A 23,583-nucleotide genomic window follows, 5' to 3' on the forward strand; every position below is an offset into this window, starting at 1 on the left:
CCCCCTCGGTCCAAACTCCACGGCCAGAAAATAAAAACCCAAATCCACTCCAAGGTCAGAGAGGGGAGGGGGAGGTTTGACCCTCCCATCTGTCGCCCGTCAGTCACAGAGCGGAGGGAGCACGCTAACGCTCTGGCGTCACCTGCTGCATTCCAGAGATAACGAGACTCGGTTAATTACTGTGCTGGACTTTACTTCGTGTTTTATTGGGACCCCCCTGTGTGTGAAACAGAAGCACTGCAGACACATATGGGACACCTTATACAAGCAACTGTAAAGAACATTTAGAGTTACCATAGCCATGTAAACACTCACCTTTATGCGTGTGAACAGAAAGAGAATAGCTGTATAGTGTAGCGGTTTTACTTCTGCTGTGAGCGGCCATTAAATACCTGGGGAATGAACGACCCGCTGGTACATACAGTAGGTGGCAGCACAGTGTAGAGAATCTTGTTCCTCAATGGTTATAACCTCAAATCACCAGAGGGGGCGCTGTTGCATATGTCTGAGCATGGTTTTCAACATGAACTGCTTCCCTCAACTGCTGCTCAATACAACTGCGAAAACAAAAGAGCTAATCAACTACAGTTACACGTGCACTAGTTTACTCAATGAGTTAACTGTAAACTCATTTACAAAACTCGAAATTCAATGAGTTAACTCTGAACTCAGCAGGTAAACTCTGAATTCAGTCAGTTCTATTCAGAGTCAACGAAAATCCCATTTTGCTAATTGCTAATATTTTTCTACAGGTAGCACGTCAGATATTTGATATTTCCTGCTTGGCATCTGCAGATCATTTTTATGATGATTTGATATTATATGTAGCTCTCCTCTCTGTAACCCCTCCACCCCACGCCTCATGACTTTTGCGGTAATCTTTCCACACTGTGTGTCACCTGGAGTTTGAGTGAGTGAGGGATTTCCCCGCATGAGAGTGTCATACCTGCAGAACACCTACAGAACAGCTGTTTGTTTTTGGTGGTTAGCCGCTCTCTCCCCTATATATCTCTCTCTCTCTCTCACTCTATCTCCCCCTCTCCCTCCCCTCTGTCTCTCTCTCTCTTTCCATCCCTCCCCTCTGTCTCTCTCTCTCTCCCTCTCCCTCCCCTCTGTCTCTCAATCTCTCTCTCTCCCTCCCCTCTGTCTCTCTCTCTCTCTCTCTCTCTCTCTCTCCCTCCCCTCTCTCTCTCTCTCTCAAGCTTCTCCAGATGTGTGATCACAGCCTGTGTTGAATAACAGTCTCACCTCTTGAACGATCTGAATGAGAGAGAGAGAGAGAGAGAAAGAGAGGGGGAAAGAAAGGAAGTGAGAGAGAGAGAGAGAGAGAGGCAGGAGGAAAGGAGAGAGTGAGAGGCTCGTAAAGCAGGAGGATGGAGAGAAAGAAACTCTGTTCTGCTGGAATGTGATTTTCAGTTCCTCCCTCCGTTTTTTTCTTTCTTTTTTTTTTTTTTACCAGCAAGGGGAGGGTGAGCAGGAAGAAAAGAGGGAAATAGACCAAAGGACAAACACACACACACACACCTCTATGTGCGCACACACACACACACACACACACACCCGTGTGCACACGCATTCACACACGCCTCTACGCACACACCCACACACGCACACACAGACACACCCTCACACACATACTCAGACACACGTGTTTGTACGTACACACACACACACCCACACCCACACACACACACACGCGCGCAGCGGTGAGAGGCGGTGCCGGTGGCCGGTTAGCGCAGTCATGGTTAGCGCTGCTCAGCGGATCGCTGCTTTGTGGGAGCGACGTTTCCTGGCGGAGAAACAGCAGCAGTGGTACACCGGGCTCTCCCTGGGGCCCCGCGACCCCGAGTCCATCTGAGGCGCCCCCCCTCCTCCCCCCCCCCGCCCAGTTCGGCGGTCTCCTGGAGTTCCCCCGGAGTTTCGGACTTTTTTAAAATTTTTCCCGTTTCCCCCCGCTCACTGCAAACATCAAACATGGCCAAGAGCCACCAGCTACACACCGACCCCCCGCTGGCACCCACCGGGCACTGGAGACGGCAGAGCGTGGTGAGTACCCTGCCCGCCGGACCCCGGGGGGGGGGGGGGACTCCGGGGCAGCTCTGTACCCACCCCCACCCAGAACCGGGCCCCCCCTCGGTGCCTAGGGAGGATAAACGCTCTGAGAATGTGCTTTGCTGCAAAGCCTGTCCCGTGGGCTGCAGTCCTGTTCTGGGGGGGAGGGGGGGTACAGGCGGGGGGCAAGGGGCCGGGGGCGGGGGGCAGTTAAAGGTTACTCATTAAAGCAGGTCACGCTGTTGCCTCCCTTTTCACATCTGCCCCTGGGGCAGGAGAACGCACGGGGCAGGTGTGATTTCAGTATGGGGCTCTTCTGTTACTTCCTGAACGTAAAATAACTCTAAAGAGGGAGAGAGTGCTTGTATACATGTGGCTTACCTCTGTGTCTTCATGACAAAACTAAAAAAAAAAAAAAAACATTTACAGGAAAATGGAAGAAGTGTGATTTTTAAAGGGAAGGATTGTGTGATGTTGTGCATTGTCCTTATTATAGATGTTTGATTATACACATGTAAAATCATTTAGTTACTCTGAATTCTGTTCTAAACTGTGGTTTGATCTCAGTCTTGCACTGAATGTTCTTACATTGCTCTTTAACCATGAGTAGCCAACAGCGAAGCCGTTTCAGGCAAGAGACTTCCAGAGGCGATGATGATGTCACTGCTCGGATTTGCATGATGATGTTTGACGGGTGTTTGACTGCCATTTGCACTTCGAATGTACCACGATTCCTGTCGCAATAGTCTGTGACATGAAGTCAGAGAGCAGTCCTCTGACCTGTAAAAAAAAATGACACTTTTTTGATAACGTGGACGATCAGGCCGTGGGAGGGGCTTCGGGAAGGGCGAGCCCACCGACCCGCCACGGGGCTCAGTGACATCTGCATGGTGGCGACTGTGTAGCCTGGGCGTCGTTGGGCACGGTCGCCAGGGTGTTGTCGGGCACAGTCGTCGGGGCGTCGTCGGGCACGGTCGCCATGGCGTCGTCGGGCACGGTCGCCGGGGTGTCGTCGGGCACGGTCGCCGGGGCGTCATCGGGCACGGTCACCAGGGCGTCGTCGGGCACGGTCGTCGGGCACGGTCGTCGGGCACGGTCGTCGGGCACGGTCGTTGGGCACGGTCGTCGGGCACAGTCGTCGGGCACAGTCACCTTTCTCCTGAGCGCGTCCCGTCTGGCGTTCTCAGCGCACGCTGGCCGCGGGATGGCTGGTCGCGGGATGGCTGGGCGCGGGATGGCCGGGCGCGGGACGGCTGGGCGCGGGACGGCTGTTTGCTTAGAGGGCCGTGGCGGGATTCCTGCGTTCACAGAGAGGCTCAGTCCCGCCGCTGTTTGACCAAGGCTCTGCCGAACAAACACAGCTGGAAAACAAGCCTGACCCTGAACCCGGCGTGCTCAGAACGCCCTGACCCTGGGCCTCGTCCTGAACCCGGCATGCTCAGAACGCCCTGACCCTGGGCCTCGTCCTGAACCCGGCGTGCTCAGAACGCCCTGACCCTGGGCCTCGTCCTGAACCCGGCGTGCTCAGAACGCCCTGACCCTGGGCCTCGTCCTGAACCCGGCGTGCTCAGAACGCCCTGACCCTGAGCCTCGTCCTGAACCCGGCGTGCTCAGAACGCCCTGACCCTGGGCCTCGTCCTGAACCCGGCGTGCTCAGAACGCCCTGACCCTGGGCCTCGTCCTGAACCCGGCGTGCTCAGAACGCCCTGACCCTGGGCCTCGTCCTGAACCCGGCGTGCTCAGGACGCCCTGACGCACGATGTACAGGCTGCACATCAACAACACGTCAGCTACACATCAGCTACACGTCAGCAGCGTGTTGACAGCTTGTTGATAGCGTGTTTACTGTGTGTTGACAGTGTGTTGACTGCATGTTGAGAGGCGTGCCTTTCATAAGCAAACAGCTCGGGTAGCAAACACAGCTCGGTTAGCGCACAGCTCGGTTAGCGCACAGCTCGGTTAGCACACAGCACACAGCTCAGTTAGCAAACAGCTCGGTTAGCACACAGCTCAGTTAGCGCACAGCTCGGTTAGCACACAGCTCAGTTAGCACACAGCTCAGTTAGCGCACAGCTCGGTTAGCAAACAGCTCGGTTAGCACACAGCTCAGTTAGCGCACAGCTCGGTTAGCACACAGCTCAGTTAGCGCACAGCTCGGTTAGCACACAGCTCAGTTAGCGCACAGCTCGGTTAGCGCACAGCTCGGTTAGCACACAGCACACAGCTCAGTTAGCAAACAGCTCGGTTAGCACACAGCTCAGTTAGCGCACAGCTCGGTTAGCACACAGCTCAGTTAGCACACAGCTCAGTTAGCGCACAGCTCGGTTAGCGCACAGCTCGGTTAGCACACAGCTCAGTTAGCGCACAGCTCGGTTAGCACACAGCTCAGTTAGCGCACAGCTCGGTTAGCACACAGCTCAGTTAGCAAACAGCACCACTTAGCACACAGCTCAGTTAGCACACAGCACCACTTAGCACACAGCTCAGTTAGCACACAGCTCAGTTAGCATACAGCACCGCTGGCTTCACCGCACCGCGCTTGCTAACGGCTGTAACACCTAACCGCGGCACGCAGAGGGATCTGCAGAGCGCAGATCCCACTTTGTTCCTGTGCAGCTCTCAGACTGAAGCCGGCTTTGCTGTGTTCTGTGTTGATATGTCATCCCCCCTGTGCTCAGTGCTGAAGCGTTTGTGTTGTTATGCTGAAAAGATCTGAATGCCGTAATCGGACAGAAAAACACTCAAACTCAAAGCCCTGTTCCTGGAGATCCACTGTCCTGTTGGTTTCCATTCCAACCATAATTTAGCACACCTTACTCTACTAATTAGCAGCTTAGTGAGATCTGTAGCTGTTGAATGAGGTGTGCTTTGTTAGGGTTGGAGTGAAAACCTACAGGAGGGTAGATCTCTGGGAACAGGGTTGGGTTGCCCTGTACTAATCTTTAAGGTCTTTATTTTTAAAGAATAAGGTGTTTTTTGGGGGGGAATTTCAGTGATAGTCTGAGGGTTTGGCACTGGGAGAACAGTCTGTGTGGGTGGTGGGGGTGCAGGATGGTTCTGAGGAGAAACGGGACAGGTGATGTGTTTTGGGGTGCCACAGGAGGGCCTGTGAGGAGCCCCAAAAGTTTCTGGGTGTGTTCAAAGCCAGGGCCCCCTGGAGCACGCTCAATTTATTCCATCTCATTTTTTTTTGTTCTCTCTCATTTCAATATTTTTTTTCCAGACTACTACTGATTTGTTTGAAATGATTGAAAAGATGCAGGTAAGTTGAGCTTTTTTCCTCCTCTTCAAACTTCACTATCATTTGATTAAATACTTGGCTTCCTTCTCTGAATCCTGGCAAGAATTAACCCTTTAAGGTGTTAATTATGATATATATGTGATGAGAATGTTCGTAGAACTGAACATTCTAATGCTGATGTCGCAATCACTAGAGTTCTAGAACATTGACTTAGAATTCTGAAAAGGGCATTCCAAAATGCGTGGTCAAATTAAAACCACAAGGCACAGCCATTCTGAATGTTTTTCTCAGTCCAGTTCTACGATACTTTTCCCTGCCCTCCCACTGAACTGGCTTCCCCTACGCGCGTCACCACAGAGGCTTTTCCCTGTAACTCCGAGCAGATCCGTCTACATCGGCGTTTGCTTTTCCAAGCTAACGGTTTTCCTTCACGAGGCACTGACCCCCCCCCCCTCCATTTTTGGCCCTTGTTCCTGAAATCACCGCTCGTCGTCTTCCTGGTTGGGAGACGGGAGCATGGAATTATGGGTTGGGATGGAATGTCTGGTCGTTGTCATGGACGCAGCGAGCCCTCGCCTCCACGCTGTAGCCGGGGTCCCGAGCAGTGTGTCATCGCTGGGCTGCTCTGATGTCACGGTGTCCTGTTCGGCTGCAGCGTTTCCTCCCCCCCCCCCCCATCCCCAGACTTTTTAGGCCAGGTATAAGCCGATGGCTCCTGTGCCTTGTGATAAATATATGGGCCCGAACACCGTGGTGTTAGAATGTCTTGGGGCTGAAGGTGGAGTTTCATTACAGTGTTAAATGAACTGTATTACGGTAGTGATCCCCTGCCGTGTTCTCCACTTGTGAGTTAATTACAGTAAAATTAAGCTGTGCTGTGGCTGGGTAATGCGCTCCCTTTCCAGACATTTAGCTGACGCTCCTATCCAGAGCGACTCAGCTCACAGTGTGCTCTTTACGCACACTGTCTGTTTATACAGCCGGATATTTGCGGGAGAAATTCAGGTGAAGCACCTCGCTCAGACGTACACAGCAGCCTTCCCGCCTGGGAATCGGACCCACAGCCTCTGATTTACAGCCCGGGTTCTGTAATCATTACACTGCTGTCAGTCTGTCAGAGTTTACAGAGCTCATGACCCTGTGGGTGAAAGCAGCTGTAGCTAAACTCCAGCGCATGGCGTTGCCCTCCTTCACTACCTACGGTTCACTTTTCTCATTTTTAATATTTTTTTGTTTGTTTTTTAGTTTTGTCTCCCCCTGCTGCGTATGTTATGATCATAATATACATTACAATGACATCATCCATACAGTTCCATGGAGAGACAGCAGCCCACAGTTCTTGCGAGGAAGCTGTGGTTTGTGGATTTTATCGCAGGGTCTTCCTCCCCAGAGTCTTCCTCAGTCTCCCTCAGTGACGCTAGGAGGACAGCGGCTCTTTATAAGTGACACAGCCCCCACAATCCCCTGTTTCTGATTATTCCCTCTACACTGTGTCCTCTCTCTTCGCACTCTCCGTCTGACTCTCTCACTCTCACTCTTTCTCCATCTGTCGCTCTCTCTCTGTCTATCACTCTTTCTCGCTCTCTCACTTTCTATCTGACTCTCTCTCACTCTCTCTCTCTCTTTCTCTGTTTGTCTCTGTCTCTCTGTTTGTGTGTGTGCAGAGCTGTGAATTGAATGGAATATAATTACCCTTTCATGTAAGTTACAGGTCGTTCTAAGTTAAATAATAAAAGACTTTAGTGTTTACAGTCATGAATGGGGAAGCTCGTTTATGTTGACCTAGTTTGGCAGTTGGAAAAAGTCAATGACCAGATAATGGCTGGTTGTTAAAGGATTTGACTGGGGAAAGCTGATAGGCAAATCGTTTGAGGGGCTACAGTTTGAGAAGAGCTAGCGCAGTGCTAACGGCCAACTGGTGACCCGTTTCCTGTTTCCTGTTTCCTGTCTAACTTCCAGAGCAACAGAATGGACGAGCAGAGGTGCACCCTGCCTCCCCCCCTCAAGGTATGTCACCCCGTCCAGCCCCCATTCCTAAAATAAACACCTACACTGTCCCAAAGGTACTTCACCCTGTCCTGCCCCATTCCTAAATAAACACCTACACTGTTCCAAAGGTATGCCACCCCATCCCACCCCCATTTCTAAAAGGTGCGGTGTCCAGACGTCCCGGTTTGGAACCAAGTGTCCCTGTGTCCCCACGAACGCCTGAAACAGGACAAAATGTCCCGGTATTCTCCTCACGTGTGTAAAAAACGGCTTCCGTGGCAGCTAAAAGAACTGTCCCTGTTTTACGTTTTCCGAGCGTAAAGAGACATCTGCTGTGAATTTTAGTGTTAAGTGGAACCTGCAGCCGGTGGCAGAGGTGTTGGTTTATAAACCGTCGTTGAGCAGTGGAGTGAAAGCGCTCAGCCCGCATGCTCGTGGTCACGGGTTCAAACAGAACGGAGTGTGAAGTTAACCCCTCGCGCTCACCTCCAAATATTCCGTCACGGTTAAATTTCACATTAAACAGCCGTACGAAGTCCCCCCCCAGGGCCTGTATAAGGTGTGTGACTTTACACCCCCCCACCCCAAGTCTGTAGTTGTACCTTTGAGTTTCTCTTTGAAATTTTAAGGCTGCAAGATATACCAGAACTGGGCTGGAATATAACGTAATAAATAAAAAAAACTTGTTTTTCACACATTCAAAACATATGCTATAAACACTGCACTGTACTGTAAAAAGGTTGTTCAGGACACTGTTGAGGTAATGTAGAAAGGATGTTCAGAAAAGATGTGAGGTGTTAGAAAAGGTTGTTCGGAACACATATAGTATGTTGCTGTACATCGATTGTTGAGAATACAGGTGAGGTGTAGTGAAAAGGTTGTTGTAATACAGGTGAGGTGTAGTGTAAAGGTTGTTGTAATACAGGTGAGGTGTAGTGAAAAGGTTGTTCTAATACAGGTGAGGTGTAGTGTAAAGGTTGTTGTAATACAGGTGAGGTGTAGTGAAAAGGTTGTTGTAATGCAGGTGAGGTGTAGTGTAAAGGTTGTTGTAATACAGGTGAGGTGTAGTGAAAAGGTTGTTGTAATACAGGTGAGGTGTAGTGAAAAGGTTGTTGTAATACAGGTGAGGTGTAGTGAAAAGGTTGTTGGGAATACTGGGGAGAGGCCAGTGGCGAAATTCCCGGTATTCCGGAGATCCCGCCTGTCAGCCACGCCCTGGCCGAAGTCCAGGCTGGGAGACCGGTGTTGCTAAGCAACCTAAACAGTGTCCCCTCCCAAAAGGGAGTCTGAGCGTTCTTAGCATGGGTGTGTCGTCCGCATACCAGACGGACTGAACTTTTCAAGGAGCCTGACTCGGCTGTATGACTGGTCAACCAACCCCCACCGCCCCCCTTTTGGGGAATGTATGTCCCCACCCCCATCTCCATCCCCCACGCTGTCCCGTCAAATTTACTTTCCCTCCCTTGTGATGAAAGGCAAACACGCTGAACGGGAAAGTGTGGAGGAGGGCGAGGTGCGGGTTCACCAGCGTTACCGTGGCCGAACTAATCGATCCCAGCTCCGCTGTCCCTCTCCACGTTCCTGTTTGGTTGCTAAGCTCAGTGATGCGGTCTCCATGGGGACCCTGCTGTGTGGTCAGGGGCTTATCGTTGCCGTGGTCCCTCTGAGCAGCCGCTTCGTGTTCTTGTCTCCGCAGACTGAGGAAGACTACATCCCATACCCGAGCGTCCATGAGGTAAATCGCGGGGGAACCACCGGGGGTGAACCCTCTCTTTATCCAAAACTGGCACTGTAGACACTCACTATACTGCAGGTAAACTCGCTGGGCAACTAGACGTGATGCACTATGACTGACTTGTTTCCGTGGCTACCGCCCCCCTCCCCCAGGTGCTGGGCCGTAAGAGCCCGTTCCCCCTCATCCTCCTGCCCCAGTTCGGGGGCTACTGGATCGAGGGCACCAACCACGACCTGAGCAGCGCCCCCAACCCCGAGCAGCTCCTGTCCCCCACGTCCAGGGTCAAGCTGGAGTGCAACACCACCGCCAAAATCTACAGGAAGCACTTCCTGGGGAAGGTGACATCACCGCGCCGCGCCCCACACTCTGACTCACAGCCGCAGGGCCAATCACAGGCTTCGGAGCACAACTGCATTAAAATCATTCAAAGGTCCCGTGGCACCTTTTGAAAGTTTGTTGGTGTTAATCCTGGTGTGTTGGCCAAAATTACACAGGATTGGCTCCGTACATTTGGCCACCTAATCACCCCTCAACATCTGATTGGCTACGCAATCACCTCACCTACGTCTGATTGGCCACCTAATGACCCTACCTACGTCTGATTGGCTGCAGAATTCCCCACCCATGGAAGAAGATAACTGAGTTCTCAGTTGACCTACCTGTTTAAATAAAAATAAGACACACTTATATGCAGTACACATTACGATGTGTGTGAGGAGCCCCGATTCGGCATGCACCCCCTCTGGATTGGACCTCAGCGTTGTGCCAATCCAGAGCCAAGAGGGGAACGTCTGTGAATGAATCTGAGGAGGGCTCTGTTTTGGATTGTCCTGTTAGGGCATTTCTCAGCCGGATCTGCTACATGTTAGTCAGTGTGCATGAGGTAGCTCTTTGGCCACTGATAAGCCACAGGCCCTTAAACAGCTGAAGCCTTAATATGAACCAGATAGGGAGATGAGAGGAGACGAACCTTCACTGCAGTACATTACAGACATTTGCAGGCACTTACCCAGAGCAGCTTACACAGACTTATATCCATTTATACAGCTTGATATATACAGGAGCAATGCAGGTAAAGCATCTTGCTCAAGGGTACACGGGCTAGTTTCCTACCTGGGAATTGAACCTGCAACCCTTAGGTAACCAGCACAGTTCACTGCACTGCCCCACTGATCTTGGCTTTGTCTCCCCAGGAGCACTTCAGTTACTACTCCATGGACAGCAGCCTGGGCCACCTGGTCTTCTCCATAAAGTATGATGTGATCGGAGACCAGGAGCACCTGCGGCTGATGCTCCGGTAAACCTGCGCCCACCCCCCCATCCCAGCTCGCCCCCCCTTCCCCAGGCCCCTTACAGGCGCCCAGGCACAGAGACATGCCCCTCACATCCAGCCATTTACATGGATACCCCCCCCCCCCCCGAGCCTGGTTCCTTCTGAGGTTTCTTCCCATCTGCCACAGGGAGTTTCTGCTTGCCACTGTTGCCTCAGGCTTGCTCCTGTGGGGGTTTAGGCCAGGGTCGTCTGCGAAGCGTATTGAGACAAATTGTTTGCGAAGTGCGCTATGTAAATAAATTTTGATTTGATTTGATTTAGATGGTGATAGGTGTCTCCATAGCAGCAGGTAAAATCATGCTGTCACATCTCTGCTCATACAGGGTTTCTGATTCCAGTTAATTAATGGAGACTGAATAACTCACTCATTTGCACATTTTAAACTAGCCTTTTTTTGCACTTTGCCCTGCGTGTTGTGTGAATGAACCGCTCCACCAAGGTGTTTCACAGGAGCTCTGAGGTGTTTTAACGATGCCTGTGCGAGCAGACGTCATGTTCCTGTTCCTGTTCCTGTTCCTGTCTCGCACTCTGTGCACGGGGAGAAGCGTGGCTGTGAGGTTTTTGCACCTCTCCGTTTGCAGAATGCAAGATTTGACAAAAACGTGCAGAATTTATTTACGATAATCGGCCGGAAGACGGGGTTTCTGTCGCGTCCCGTGTTTTATGACTAAGCGCTTCTCTCTTCCTCCGTGCATCCCAGGACTAAGTTTAAAACCCACCACGACGTGATTCCCATATCCTGCCTGACTGAGTTCCCCAACGTGGTCCAGATGGCCAAGGTAAGACGCACTCAGGGCCGCTGTGACAGAACTCTGACCGTAATGAACAACGCTGCTCCCCACGCCAGATGAGCGGGCCCCTCTGTGTCTGTCCGAGCTTGGCAAGGCTGATGAAGGAGAATTAACGAGCATTTGGGCTGTTTCCCGGTGAAGTTTGGAGGGGAAGCATGATTAATTAGACTCCCGGTGATTTGAGGAAGGGGGGGAGGGATTTAAAGGTTGCGCTCCTTCTGTGTCGAGGAAGGGGGAGGGATTTAAAGGTCGCGCTCCTTCTGTGTCCCCCCAGCTGGTCTGCGAGGAGGTGAACGTGGATCGGTTCTTCCCTGTCCTCTACCCCAAGGTATGTGGAGAAGGCCAGAGGCCTCGTGCGATTCAGTCCAGCGTCTCTTCCACAGGAGAAAACAGAGTAGCACTACAGTAAATAATAAGTAGCAAACTATAGTTTATCATGTAAAAGCCTGTGAGCCTCAGTCACTAGATGAAAGTGAATTCAAATATTAAGAGCAGAAACACTGGACATGATGATTAATCTCACCCCCCCATCCCCCCCCCCCCAACCCCCCCAGGCCTCCAGGCTCATCGTCACCTTCGACGAGCACGTCATCAGCAACAACTTCAAGTTCGGAGTCATCTACCAGAAGTTTGGGCAGGTGAGATTCGCCCACGCTTCGCAGTGCAGCCCGCTGGGTAACAGGCCCACTGGGTAACAGGCTCGCTGGGTAACAGGCCCGCTGGGTAACAGGCTCGCTGGGTAACAGGCTCGCTGGGTAACAGGCCCGCTGGGTAACAGGCCTGCTGGGTAACAGGCCCGCTGGGTTACAGGCCCGCTGGGTAACAGGCCTGCTGGGTAACAGGCCCACAGGGTAACAGGCCCGCTGGGTAACAGGCCGGCTGGGTAACAGGCCTGCTGGGTAACAGGCCCGCTGGGTAACAGGCCCGCTGGGTAAAAGGCCCGCTGGGTAAAAGGCCTGCTGGGTAACAGACCCGCTGGGTAACAGGCCCGCTGGGTAAAAGGCCCGCTGGGTAAAAGGCCCGCTGGGTGAAAGGCCCGCTGGGTAACAGGCCCGCTGGGTAAAAGGCCCGCTGGGTGAAAGGCCCGCTGGGTAACAGGCCCGCTGGGTAACAGGCCCGCTGGGTAAAAGGCCCGCTGGGTGAAAGGCCCGCTGGGTAACAGGCCCGCTGGGTAAAAGGCCCGCTGGGTGAAAGGCCCGCTGGGTAACAGGCCCGCTGGGTAAAAGGCCCGCTGGGTAACAGGCCCGCTGGGTGAAAGGCCCGCTGGGTGAAAGGCCCGCTGGGTAACAGGCCCGCTGGGTAAAAGGCCCGCTGGGTAACAGGCCCGCTGGGTAAAAGGCCCGCTGGGTGAAAGGCCCGCTGGGTAAAAGGCCTGCTGGGTAACAGGCCCGCTGGGTAAAAGGCCTGCTGGGTAACAGGCCCGCTGGGTAACAGGCCCGCTGGGTAAAAGGCCCGCTGGGTAAAAGGCCTGCTGGGTAACAGGCCTTGTTTAGTGGCCTCAGTGTACCTCTGTACTGGGTTGCCATGACTTTACTCCATTATTCCCCCCCACTGGAGGGGATTTCTTTTGAGTCTCCGGTTCATTGTTTGTTTATGAAAGGAGAGCTGAGGCTAAGAGGAGGAGAAGAGTCCTCCTGGCGCTCCGAGCTGCGTATCCTTGACCTTTAAACCCGGAGGAGGAGAGCGGGGCACTCTTCAGGACGAGAGTCCTCCAATGGGGGGGGGGGGGGGGGTGTAAGAGGCGCACTCCAGCCCCCCCCACCCCCCACCCCCAATTAGCATGGGAGAGAGCGCCTGCAGAGACACCAACGCCGCTCCAAAGCCCCGCCCCCACTGTGTCTCTAATGTCTCCTCACAAACACACATTCTGTGGATATATTGTCCTTGCCCCCCGTTATCCATGTCCAGGCTGACTGAGGGCTTCAGCTGCCAACCCGAAGGCTCCCACCCTGCCCCCCCCCAGGACCCCCCTCTACTCCGATCTCCTCCTCTGTCCGCCTCAGTGCCCCCACTTAACGGGCACGTGTGTTTACTCAGTCAGGCCATTAGCATTCTTCATTATGCAGTTAGACTCAAGGGAAATATTTTAGAATAATATATATATATGTAAAATAAATAAATAAATAAAGCTCTTCAGTTTTTTTTGCTTTTTCCTCCTTCCAGCATTGAAGCCGAAACAGTTTGTCGGTTTGAAGCTGTTTGATTTAGTGTTAGTTTTCGTTTGATCCCTTTGGTCTTTCCTTGTCAGTGTGGGTGTAAACCATGAATACTGTGCGTAAGATATTATCTGCTGAAGAGCAGCCCTCAGTCTTACTGAAGCCCTCAAACCTGCAGGTTCTGGGTAACAGAGTCAGCCTGGGTTGGCTTTGTGATTGGCTGTGTGCATGTGCAGTGAAGTCCAATCACCTCTCTGAGCACACACGCTGAGTCTTCCCTTCAGAAGCCAATAGCAGTGTGTGGCTATCGTGTCTAGTAAGTCTGAGTATGTATTTTAAGAGCTGTGTGTATTCCGTGTGGTTTTTCCGGCAGACCACAGAGGAAGAGCTGTTTGGGAACAGTGAGGAGAGTCCGGCCTTTGTGGAGTTCCTGGAATTCCTGGGACAGAAGATTGAGCTGCATGACTTCAAAGGGTAAGACTGTGGACCTCTGCTACGATCCTGGTCACCAGATATGGTGTATATTCACCAGATATTGTGTCTATTCACCAGATACAGTGTATATTGCAGTGGCTATTCACCAGATACGATGTCAATTCACCATCTACAGTGGCTATTCACCAGATACAGTTTCTATTCACCATCTACAGTAGCTATTCACCATATACAATGTCTGTTCACCAGATATAGTGTATATTACCATGGCTATTCACCTGAAACAATGTATTTTCACCAGATACGATGTCAATTCACCATCTACAGTGGCTATTCACCAGATACAGTTTCTATTCACCATCTACAGTAGCTATTCACCATATACAATGTCTGTTCACAAGATATAGTGTATATTACCATGGCTATTCACCTGAAACAATGTATTTTCACCAGATACGATGTCAATTCACCATCTACAGTGGCTATTCACCAGATACAGTTTCTATTCACAGTGTTTATTCATCAGATTCAGTGTCTGTTCACCTGTGATGCTCCTGGTCACGAGATACAGAGTCTATTCGCCAGAGTCAGTGTCTATCCACCATATACAGTGTCTATTCACCAGATTCAGTGTCTGTTCCCCTGTGATGCTCCTGGTCAGCAGGCACTGTGACATGTCCCGTTTCCCTCTCTCAGATTTCGGGGGGGGCTGGACGTGACCCACGGCCAGACGGGCATGCAGTCGGTCTACCACAACTTCCGCAACAAGGAGATCATGTTCCACGTGTCCACCAAGCTCCCCTACACGGAGGGGGACTCCCAGCAGGTACGGGCCTCTCATTTCCCACAATCCTCAGCATGCCCGCTGCCCTGCCACCCAGTGTACCCCTCACTGTACACTGGGTCCCAAGGAGAAGCTCATGCTGTGTATTTCTTCATGTTACATTACAGGCATTTAGCAGACGCTCTTATCCAGAGCGACTTACACAACTTTTTACACAGCATTTACACTGCATCCATTTATACAGCTGGATACATACTGAAGCAATGCAGGTTAAGTACCTTGCTCAAGAGTACAATGGCAGCCAACCTATGACCCCTTTAGGTTACAATACCACTTCCTTACCCATTATACCATACTGCCGCTCACGTGTTGTACATCATAAGTTTTATTCTGCCTGTAAAACATCATTGATTTGGGATCGATCTGAATTGGAAAGAAATGAATTGCGTTGAGGATGGCGACGCTCTTTCTAGTTTATACCAGAAGCAGAAAATGCTTGCATTTTCTTGTAAAAAGTGAATTCAACGTTCAGCGTATAAAAATGGTCCTGATTTTAGTTGTGATTTTGAATGACAGGTCGCAGAATGTTTGGAGGTTCTTTCTGTGCTGGTAAACAAAGGCGGGGGGGGGGGTGTCCCCCACCTGTAAACCTGCGGGGTGGGGGGGGGGGTCTCCCGGTAGTCAGGAGGGGGGTCATTGATGGCCAAATATTCTCTTTTTTTCAGGGTCTACGTTAAATTCAATAAGGCTTTACTGGCATGTCTGTGTACTACAGTACTGCTGAGAAGAGAACAATGACAGAACCAAAAAGCGTGTTCAGCATACCTTCCTTTTTATCCGTTTATTGCTCAGGAGAGGGTGGTGTTTATTTTCATCAGCGTGCTCGAGTAAATAAAGGAGCCGTTCGGGTCCCTGCTGTCTCCTGGACGTGGTTGATAAGCGGGGCGTTTCTTCTAAACAGACACTCATGTCATCCTGGATGAGGACAGCTGGTCACTGGACCGTCTGTTATTCCCTGAGACAAACGGAGGTGTTGACTCTGTGCTCTGTAAACATGAGCCCGTACCCTGGGGGTGTGAGCCGGCTCGGTGCGCGGGGGTAAATAAATATTTGCGGAGCTGCGGCGTCGTTCTCTCCTCACACCTTGTTCCGCTGTTATTATGGCGGATGAGAGGCGTGGAGGTGTCACGCGCAGGTGGAGGAGAGCTCTGACAGCGCCATATCACCGTTTACTGGGAGCGGATCGCTATTAGACGATGTCGGCGTGAGTAGAGATGCGGGGGGTGGTCGTGCTACGAATCAAGGTTACGGGGTTAGCGAGCGAGCTAGCTGAAGCTTAACCCTGGCTCTTCCGTATCACGAGGCTGACTCACTTTAAATCGGGCGTATATCGCCATGGTAACTTACGCTGCATGGCTAACCAGGTCCGGGGCAGGTTATGTTCAGGCTTGAAACGGATTGAAACGTATAAAAGCACCCATCGCCCTTTGACCAATCAGCTCCATGGAAAAAAAGCGTCTTCATTCCAGGAGTGAACTGAAGTCAGAGACGGTTAAACTGTGACATCATCAGAGGAAGTGTCTGTGATGTCATCAGAAGACGTGTCTGTTACATCATCTGAAGAAGTGACTGTGCCCCCCCCCACCCCCCCATCCTCATAAGAGAGTAACTCTAGGTTTTGCGCTGATCTTTTGTTGTTTTTTTTTTGTTTTTCTGTTTTCCAGCTCCAGCGGAAGAGACACATAGGAAATGACATCGTGGCCATCGTGTTCCAGGACGAGAACACGCCCTTCGTGCCCGACATGATCGCCTCCAACTTCCTGCACGCGTACGTGGTGGTGCAGGCGGAGAACCCGTGTTCGGACAACGTGCTGTACAAGGTAACGTGCCCCACCCCTCTGCCACCCCCCCCCCCCGCCCTCACCCCCGTGGAGAACGTGCTGTACAAGGTAACGCGCCGCGGCGAGGTCGGGGCTGGTCCGGTCCCTGGCGCCGTAACCCCCCCTCGAACCCCAGCGTTTCAGTCATGCTTAGCTCTCCCCTGCTCACCTCCGCTGCTGACCCCACCCCACCCCCCGCGACCCCCCCAAACCGCAGTGTTTCAGACACGCTTACCTCTCCCCTGCTCACCTGCTCACCTGCGCTGCTGTCCCACGCAGGTGTCGGTGACGGCCCGTGACGACGTCCCCTTCTTCGGGCCCGCTCTGCCTGACCCCGCCTTCTTCAGGAAGGTGAGCCTGTGACCCGTGATGTTAAAGCTGGTGTCAGTGCTGCAGGGTGCGTGAAGGTGAGCCTGTGACCCGTGATGTTAAAGCTGGTGTCAGTGCTGCAGGGTGCGTGAAGGTGAGCCTGTGACCCGTGATGTTAAAGCTGGTGTCAGTGCTGCAGGGTGCGTGTTGGCATGATGGTGATGCTCAGCCCTCTGAGGGGCGCTGGCTCCTCTCCAAATGAGCTGTCACTAGGCACACAGTGCTATCACTGCAGGATACTCATCCTGTCATTGTAGGTGTTTTATTGTTTTATTGTACATTTGATAATTATATTCCCGGGTGTGTGAAAGACTGTTTCCCTTTCTGTCACTCTCACTCTGTCACACTTTCACTTTCTCAATCTTTCACTCTCTCTGTCACTCTCACTGTCACTCACTCATTCTGTCACACTCTCACTTTCTCACTCTTTCACTCTCTCTGTCACTCTCACTCACTCATTCACTCTCTCTCACTCTGTCATTCTCACTGTCTCACTCTATTACTCTCACTCTGTCTCTCTCACTTTCTCTCGCTCACTCTCTCACTCTCAGGGTCCAGAGTTTCATGAGTTCCTTCTCACAAAGCTCATCAATGCCGAGTACGCGTGTTACAAAGCGGAGAAATTTGCCAAACTGGAGGTAAGACTGTATGTGTGTGTGTGAGAGCATGTGTGTGTGTCTGTGTGTGCGTGTGCATGTGTGTGTGTCTGTGTGTGTGTGTGCATGTGTGTGTGTCTGTGTGTGCGTGTGCATGTGTGTGTGTGTGTGAGAGCATGTGTGTGTGTGCGTGTGCATGTGTGTGTGTGTGTGTGTGCGTGTGCATGTGTGTGTGTGTGTGAGAGCATGTGTGTGTGTCTGTGTGTGCGTGTGCATGTGTGTGTGCACTCCAGTGGCTGCCGGTTGCACCAGGATCAGGTTCAAAGTCCTGGTCCTGGCCCACCCTGCAGCCAACAGGACCGCTCCCACCCACCTACCTACAGGACATGTGTAGGGACTCCCTGCCATCTGAGTGAATGGTTCTCGCTTGTCAGGACCACGAAGCTTCTCCACCCTAGCTCCCCAGTGGTGGAACGAACTCCCTGTTCCTCTATGAACCATCTTCCGCTGTGGACTGAAGACGTATCTCTTCAGACTGTAGCTTCACTAACTCTAACACTACTCTTCTGCAGGGTTACCCCCAATATACTATATAGTATTGTATCTTGATCTTGTAGCACTTTCCTGTTGCACGTGTATATTCATCTCTATGTTGTAGCTCTTCATCATATCTCTTATAATCATGCATCACTTCTAGTTTATGACTTGCCATAACTTTGTTGACTTAGCCTGTGTTCACTGTGTGAACTAGACTTGATATTCATAGCAATGTATACTTTATGAGAATTGTACCTTATCTGACCTGTGTTTGTAGTTGTTTCAATGACCTTCGGTATGTCGCTTTGGATAAAACCATCTGCCAAATAAAATGTAATGTAATGTGTGTCTGTGTGTGTGTGTGTGTATGAGTGTGGGTGAGTCTTTGTATGCAAAGACTCACCCACGCACTATATCGCTCTCTTTCTCCCCCCATTGGTGCATGTTTGTATATACGTATTTGTGCGTGTGTGTGTATGGTGTGTGTGTGTGTGTATGATGTGTATGTGTATGGTGTGTGTGTATGGTGCATGTGTGTGTATGGTGTGTGTGTGTGTGTGTGTGTGTGTATGGTGTGCGTGTATGGTGTGTGCATGTGTGTGTGTGTGTATGGTGTATGTGTGTGTATGTGCGTGTATGGTGTATGTGTGTGTATGGTGTATGTATGTGTATGGTATATGTGCATGTATGGTGTGTGTGTGTATGGTGTATGTATGTGTGTGTGTGTGTATGGTGTATGTATGTGTGTGTGTGCGTGTATGGTGTATGTGTGTGTATGGTGTATGTATGTGTGTGTATGGTGTATGGTGTATGTGCATGTATGGTGTATGTGTGTGTGTATGGTGTATGTGTGTGTGTGTATGGTGTGTGCGTGGGTGGTGTATGGTGTATGTGTGTGTGTGTGCGTGTGTGTGTGTATGGTGTATGTGTGTGTATGGTGTATGGTGTGTGTGTGTGTGTGTGTGTGTGTATATGTGTGTGTGTGTATGGTGTATGGTGTGTGTGTGTGTGTGTGTGTGTGTATATGTGTGTGTGTGTGTGTATGGTGTGTGTGTGTGCGTGTGTGTGCGTGTGTGTGTACCCCTGCATCAGGAGCGCACTCGCTCGGCCCTGCTGGAGACTCTGTATGAGGAGCTGCACATTCACAGCCAGTCCATGATGGGCCTGGGCGGGGAGGAGGACCGGCTGGAGAACGGGGGCGGAGGGGGCGGGGGCTTCTTCGAGTCCTTCAAGGTAACCCAGCAACACCTGGGGGCGGGGCCAGGGAGGTTGTCAGGGCAGCCGTGCGAGTGGGTGAAGTCTCCTTCAAGGTAACCAACCGTAACGCTCGTTGTGTATCGCTGAGGATTCTGGGAGTTTCCCCGCGGAGCTGAAGGCTGGTTTCTGTGGAAAGAGCTGCTGCTTCCACACGATTGCATTTCAGGCTCCGGACTTTCCCCACCTCCCACTTTACCTTCATCATGGGAGCAGAGTTTCTGTCAAAAAAACAGGCTTCCCTGCTCTGGTTTTTGCATGTGGACCAGATAGCATCACTGTGAATTTGTGTGTTCATGTATCTGTGTTTGTGGTGTATGTGTATGGTGTGTGTGTGTGTGTGTGTATGTGTGCGCGTGCGTGCGTGCGTGCGAGTGTGTGTGTGCGTGCATGCGTGTGTGTGTGTGTGTGCGTGTGGCTGTGATCTTGTGTGTGCGTACGTGTGTGTGTTTCTGTGTGTGTGTGTGTGTATGTGTGCGCGTGCGTGCGTGTGTGCGTTTGTGTGCGTTTGTGTGTGTGCGTTTGTGTGCGTGCATGCGTGTGTGTGTTTCTGTGTTTATGGTGTATGTGTATGTGTATGGTGTGTGTGTGTGTGTATGTGTGCGCGTGCGTGCATGCGTGCGTGTGTGTGTGTGCGTTTGTGTGCGTGCGTGCGTGTGTGTGTTTCTGTGTGTGTGTGTGTGTTGGGAGCCTGATGTTGTGTAACGGTAAAGGTTGTGTTCCTCCTCTGTGATGTCAGAGCCTGAAAGCTTGGCCTGTGAGCGGGAGAGGGAGCTCCCTCCTGCTCTCCCTGGGACATGAACGTTGGGAATCTGCGACGCGGCCTGTCTTGTGCTGTCTGCTGCTGTGGGCTGTGATGGATGTCCAGCCAACGTCCCGAATGGCTTCTCCCCTAACACGCTTGTGTGTGTGGCCTGCATGCAATCCTCTGCCCAATTGCTCTCGTGTGTATGTGTGTGTGTGTGTGTGTGTGGCCTGCATACGTTACAAACTCCTAAACTCCTAAAACCCAGGGCCTACTTCCATACTGCACCCCAATGCTCTCTTTCCCTCTATCTCTCTCACTCTCCCTCTACCAGTCTCTCCCTCTCTCTCCATCTCGCTACCCTTCTCTGTCTTTCTCTCTCTGTCCTCCCTCACTCTCTCTGTCCATCTTTCTCCCTCTGCCTCCCACCATCTCTCACCACCCCGTTTCTCTTTCTCTCTCTTCATTTCCCTCTCCATCACTCTCTCTCCCTTCTCTCCTCTCTAGTCATATTCTGGGTACAGGGGGTGTCCTGCCAAACTTCTGTCAGCTCAGGAATTTTTGGGCCCGTGCCCTGGGATAGCTCCTCTCACCCTGGCCCCTCCCACCCTCCCACCCTGGCCCCTCCCTCTCAACCTGGCCCCTCCCACCCAGACCCCTCCCTCTCACCCTGGCCCCTCCCACCCTAGACCCTCCCTCTCAACCTGGCCCCTCCCTCTCAACCTGGCTCCTCTCACCCTGGCCCCTCCCACCCTAGACCCACCCTCTCACCCTGGCCCCTCCCACCCTCCCACCCTAGACCCTCCCTCTGACCCTGGCCCCTCCCACCCTGGCCCCTCCCTCTCACCCTGGCCCCTCCCACCCCCCTGTTTGAGTGACGGCCCCCCCGTGGGGACTCAGCGGCACTCAGTGTGTGTTTGCGTCTCTCTCTGTAGCGGGTGATCCGCAGCAGGAGCCAATCAATGGACGCGATGGGCCACGGTAACAAGAAGCCAATCACAGTGGCCACTAGCCCGTCCGGCAGCTTTTCACCCGTCCTACCAGAGACCCCCAAAACCCCCGGGATAGTAAGTAAGCCCTCAGTGATGCTCTCCCTCCCCCAAAACAGAGTCAGATTGAGTCCCCCCCCCCAGTCTCACAGTGACCCCAAACCCCCCTCCACCCCCCCCAAAAACTCAGCTCGGTATGTCAGGGCAGCACATACACACACACACGCATACACACGTACATACACACACACACACACACACACACATGCACACACACGCACGTACGCACGCACACACACACACACACATAAACACACATACACACACACACACGTACACACACACACACACACGCACGTACGCACGCATGCACACACACACACACACAGGGCATCCCAGAGCCTTCAGAAACAGACTAGATAATTTAACCATTTTATATGAAATGCTACCTGTTTCAGAACATTCATTTAATGCAGTGCAGTTAAAGGTAGTGACACACACAGCTGTAGCAGGCTGGCTCTGACACACATAGGTGTAGCGAGCTGGCACAGACACACACAGGTGTAGACAGGTGTAGCACGCTGGCGCAGACACACACAGGTGTAGACAGGTGTGGCAGGCTGGCACAGACACACACAGGTGTAGACAGGTGTGGCACGCTGGCACAGACACACACAGGTGTAGACAGGTGTGGCAGGCTGGCACAGACACACACAGGTGTAGACAGGTGTAGCACGCTGGCGCAGAGAGGGCGGGTCCTGCAGCGCAGTGGGGAAGGTGCCCTGCAGGGGGGCGTGGCGCGCCTGTGGAAGGTCACCTGCGTGGCGGGGCACGGCGTGTTCCGAGCCGCGCGGGACGCCCGGGTGGCAGTGACGTTCCGCTCTCCCTCTGACGCTCGAACCCAAGCCTCTGTCCTCTCCACCACGCTTCCTCCCTCCCCATGGACCAATAAAACCCCGTCACCCCCATGAGAGTGTGTGTGCTCCGCCTGCAGGCTGTATTCATCCCTGTGTGTCCGGTCATTCCAGTTTCACTCAGGGAGTGTGGGTGTGCTTGTCCAAATCCCCCCGCCCCGGCCCCCCTGCTCCCATCGCAGTAAATGCGTGCATGCGTGCATGCGCCTGCATCAGCTCCCCCGCATGGAGAGTGACAGCCCTGTCCGTTCCCCTGCGTTCGCGCTTTGCTCCGGTGTTTGCTCTCGTGCTGCAGTGTACTTCCTGTCTGTGCGGTTTGTGTTCTGTGTGTCCTGTTGCGAGGCTGCAGGTGTTGGTTTGCAGGTCCGGCAGCTCTGGGTAAGTGTGTTTTTTTTTTTTTGGTTTTTTTTGTGGACCCCGCCCTGATGGCGGTAACGACGGTGTGAGTAAAGCTGGGTGAAATTCACACCCGTCAGAGGGGAGGTTTTGTGGGTTCCTTCGTCCAGGCCTCTGTCTCCTTCCTCTCTCACTCCTTCCTCTCTTTCCCCCTCTCTGTCCGGCTCGTCCGGGCCGCCCCTGACTGCTCCACGGACCCCCGGGGACGGGACGGGACGGGACGGGACGGGGCGGGGCGCGGCCCAAACGCACTCTCAATGTCCCCGTTTAACACGCAGACAGCCTTGTGTCTCTAACTCCTCGACCCGTCTTCACCCCGACTTTTCACTCAGCGGCTTCCTGACCTGCGCTCGTGTTGAGCTCATACGCACCGCTGCATTCTGGGAGAGACGCGGTGCTTCAGTCTCAGGAGCTCCGGACTGACCCGCACAGGGGGGTCTGGGCCCAGCGTCTTAGCTGGAGGGTATTCTGCTAGCATGAGCTATGCAGCTAGAGATCCCTGTTTCATATTAGTGATCAGTGTCTGTTAGTGATTAGTGTATGTTAGGGATTAGTGTATGAAACAGTTACATTAAAGTGGGAAGTAATAGGGAGGTAAACAGTTGCTATCACTCTCTCCCGTTTGGTCTCAGACTGGTAATGAACTGCGTTTGACAGATTTGAAATAAAGTAGGGTTTAATGGAATATAAAAATGATGCTGAAATATGAAGCTTTTGTGTGTTCAGTTGGACCATAGCCTCTTAGGCAGTTTTAGGGATTCAGGAACTTTTTCTAACTAATCTGAGTGTGTGTGCATGCATCCATCCATGTGCATGCGTGCGTGTGTGCATGTGTGTGTGTGTGTGAGAGAGAGTGTGTGTGTGTGTATGTGTATGCGTGTGTGTGAGAGTGTGTGTATGTGTGTGTGTGCACATGTGTGTGCATGTGCGTGTGCCTGCGTGTGTGCACATGTGTGTGTGTGTGCACGTGTGTGCATGTGTGTGTGTGTGTGTGTGAGAGAGAGTGTGTGTGTGTGTATGTGTATGTGTGTGTGTGAGAGTGTGTGTATGTGTGTGTGCGTGTGTGCGTGTGTGCATGTGTGTGTGTGTGTGTGTGTGTGTGTGTGAGAGAGAGTGTGTGTGTGTGTATGTGTATGTGTGTGTGTGAGAGTGTGTGTATGTGTGTGTGTGCATGTGTTTGCATGTGTGTGTGCGTGTGCATTGTGTATGTGTGTGTATGTTTGTGTGTGTGCATTGTGTATGCGTGTGTGTGTGTGTGTGTGTGCATTGTGTATGTGTGTGTGTGTGTGTGCATTGTGTACTAAGCTCTTCCCTCCCATGTTAGGCTGTGCTGTGTTGTGTCTCTAACTCTGTGACATGTCTTCCTCTGCCTTTCTTGCGTCTGTAC

General features: G+C 52.3%; 1 protein-coding gene across 20 annotated transcripts in view; it reads left to right on the forward strand.

The window, feature by feature from the left end:
* LOC118207422 (rap1 GTPase-activating protein 1-like) overlaps positions 1–23,583 on the forward strand; it is a 119,438-nt gene that overhangs the window by 84,231 nt on the left and 11,624 nt on the right. For 4 of the 20 annotated variants that reach the window (XM_035380969.1, XM_035380968.1, XM_035380970.1 and 1 more), the window contains 15 exons: positions 5,276–5,314; positions 7,253–7,300; positions 8,979–9,017; positions 9,170–9,355; positions 10,211–10,314; positions 11,051–11,129; positions 11,416–11,469; positions 11,696–11,779; positions 13,671–13,771; positions 14,429–14,558; positions 16,241–16,396; positions 16,676–16,747; positions 17,317–17,403; positions 18,991–19,131; positions 20,833–20,964. In XM_035380969.1, coding sequence (XP_035236860.1) covers positions 5,297–5,314; positions 7,253–7,300; positions 8,979–9,017; positions 9,170–9,355; positions 10,211–10,314; positions 11,051–11,129; positions 11,416–11,469; positions 11,696–11,779; positions 13,671–13,771; positions 14,429–14,558; positions 16,241–16,396; positions 16,676–16,747; positions 17,317–17,403; positions 18,991–19,131; positions 20,833–20,964 — 1,431 coding nt within the window. In that variant the 5' untranslated portion in view covers positions 5,276–5,296. Of the gene's footprint in view, positions 1–1,952; positions 2,047–5,275; positions 5,315–7,252; positions 7,301–8,978; positions 9,018–9,169; positions 9,356–10,210; positions 10,315–11,050; positions 11,130–11,415; positions 11,470–11,695; positions 11,780–13,670; positions 13,772–14,428; positions 14,559–16,240; positions 16,397–16,675; positions 16,748–17,316; positions 17,404–18,990; positions 19,132–20,832; positions 20,965–23,583 lie in introns of those variants that run through there. The other 16 variants (XM_035380961.1, XM_035380960.1, XM_035380965.1 and 13 more) reach the window with 11 other exon arrangements.

The sequence above is a fragment of the Anguilla anguilla genome, chromosome 11, assembly GCF_013347855.1.
Source record: "Anguilla anguilla isolate fAngAng1 chromosome 11, fAngAng1.pri, whole genome shotgun sequence".
NCBI classification, from domain to species: domain Eukaryota; kingdom Metazoa; phylum Chordata; class Actinopteri; order Anguilliformes; family Anguillidae; genus Anguilla; species Anguilla anguilla.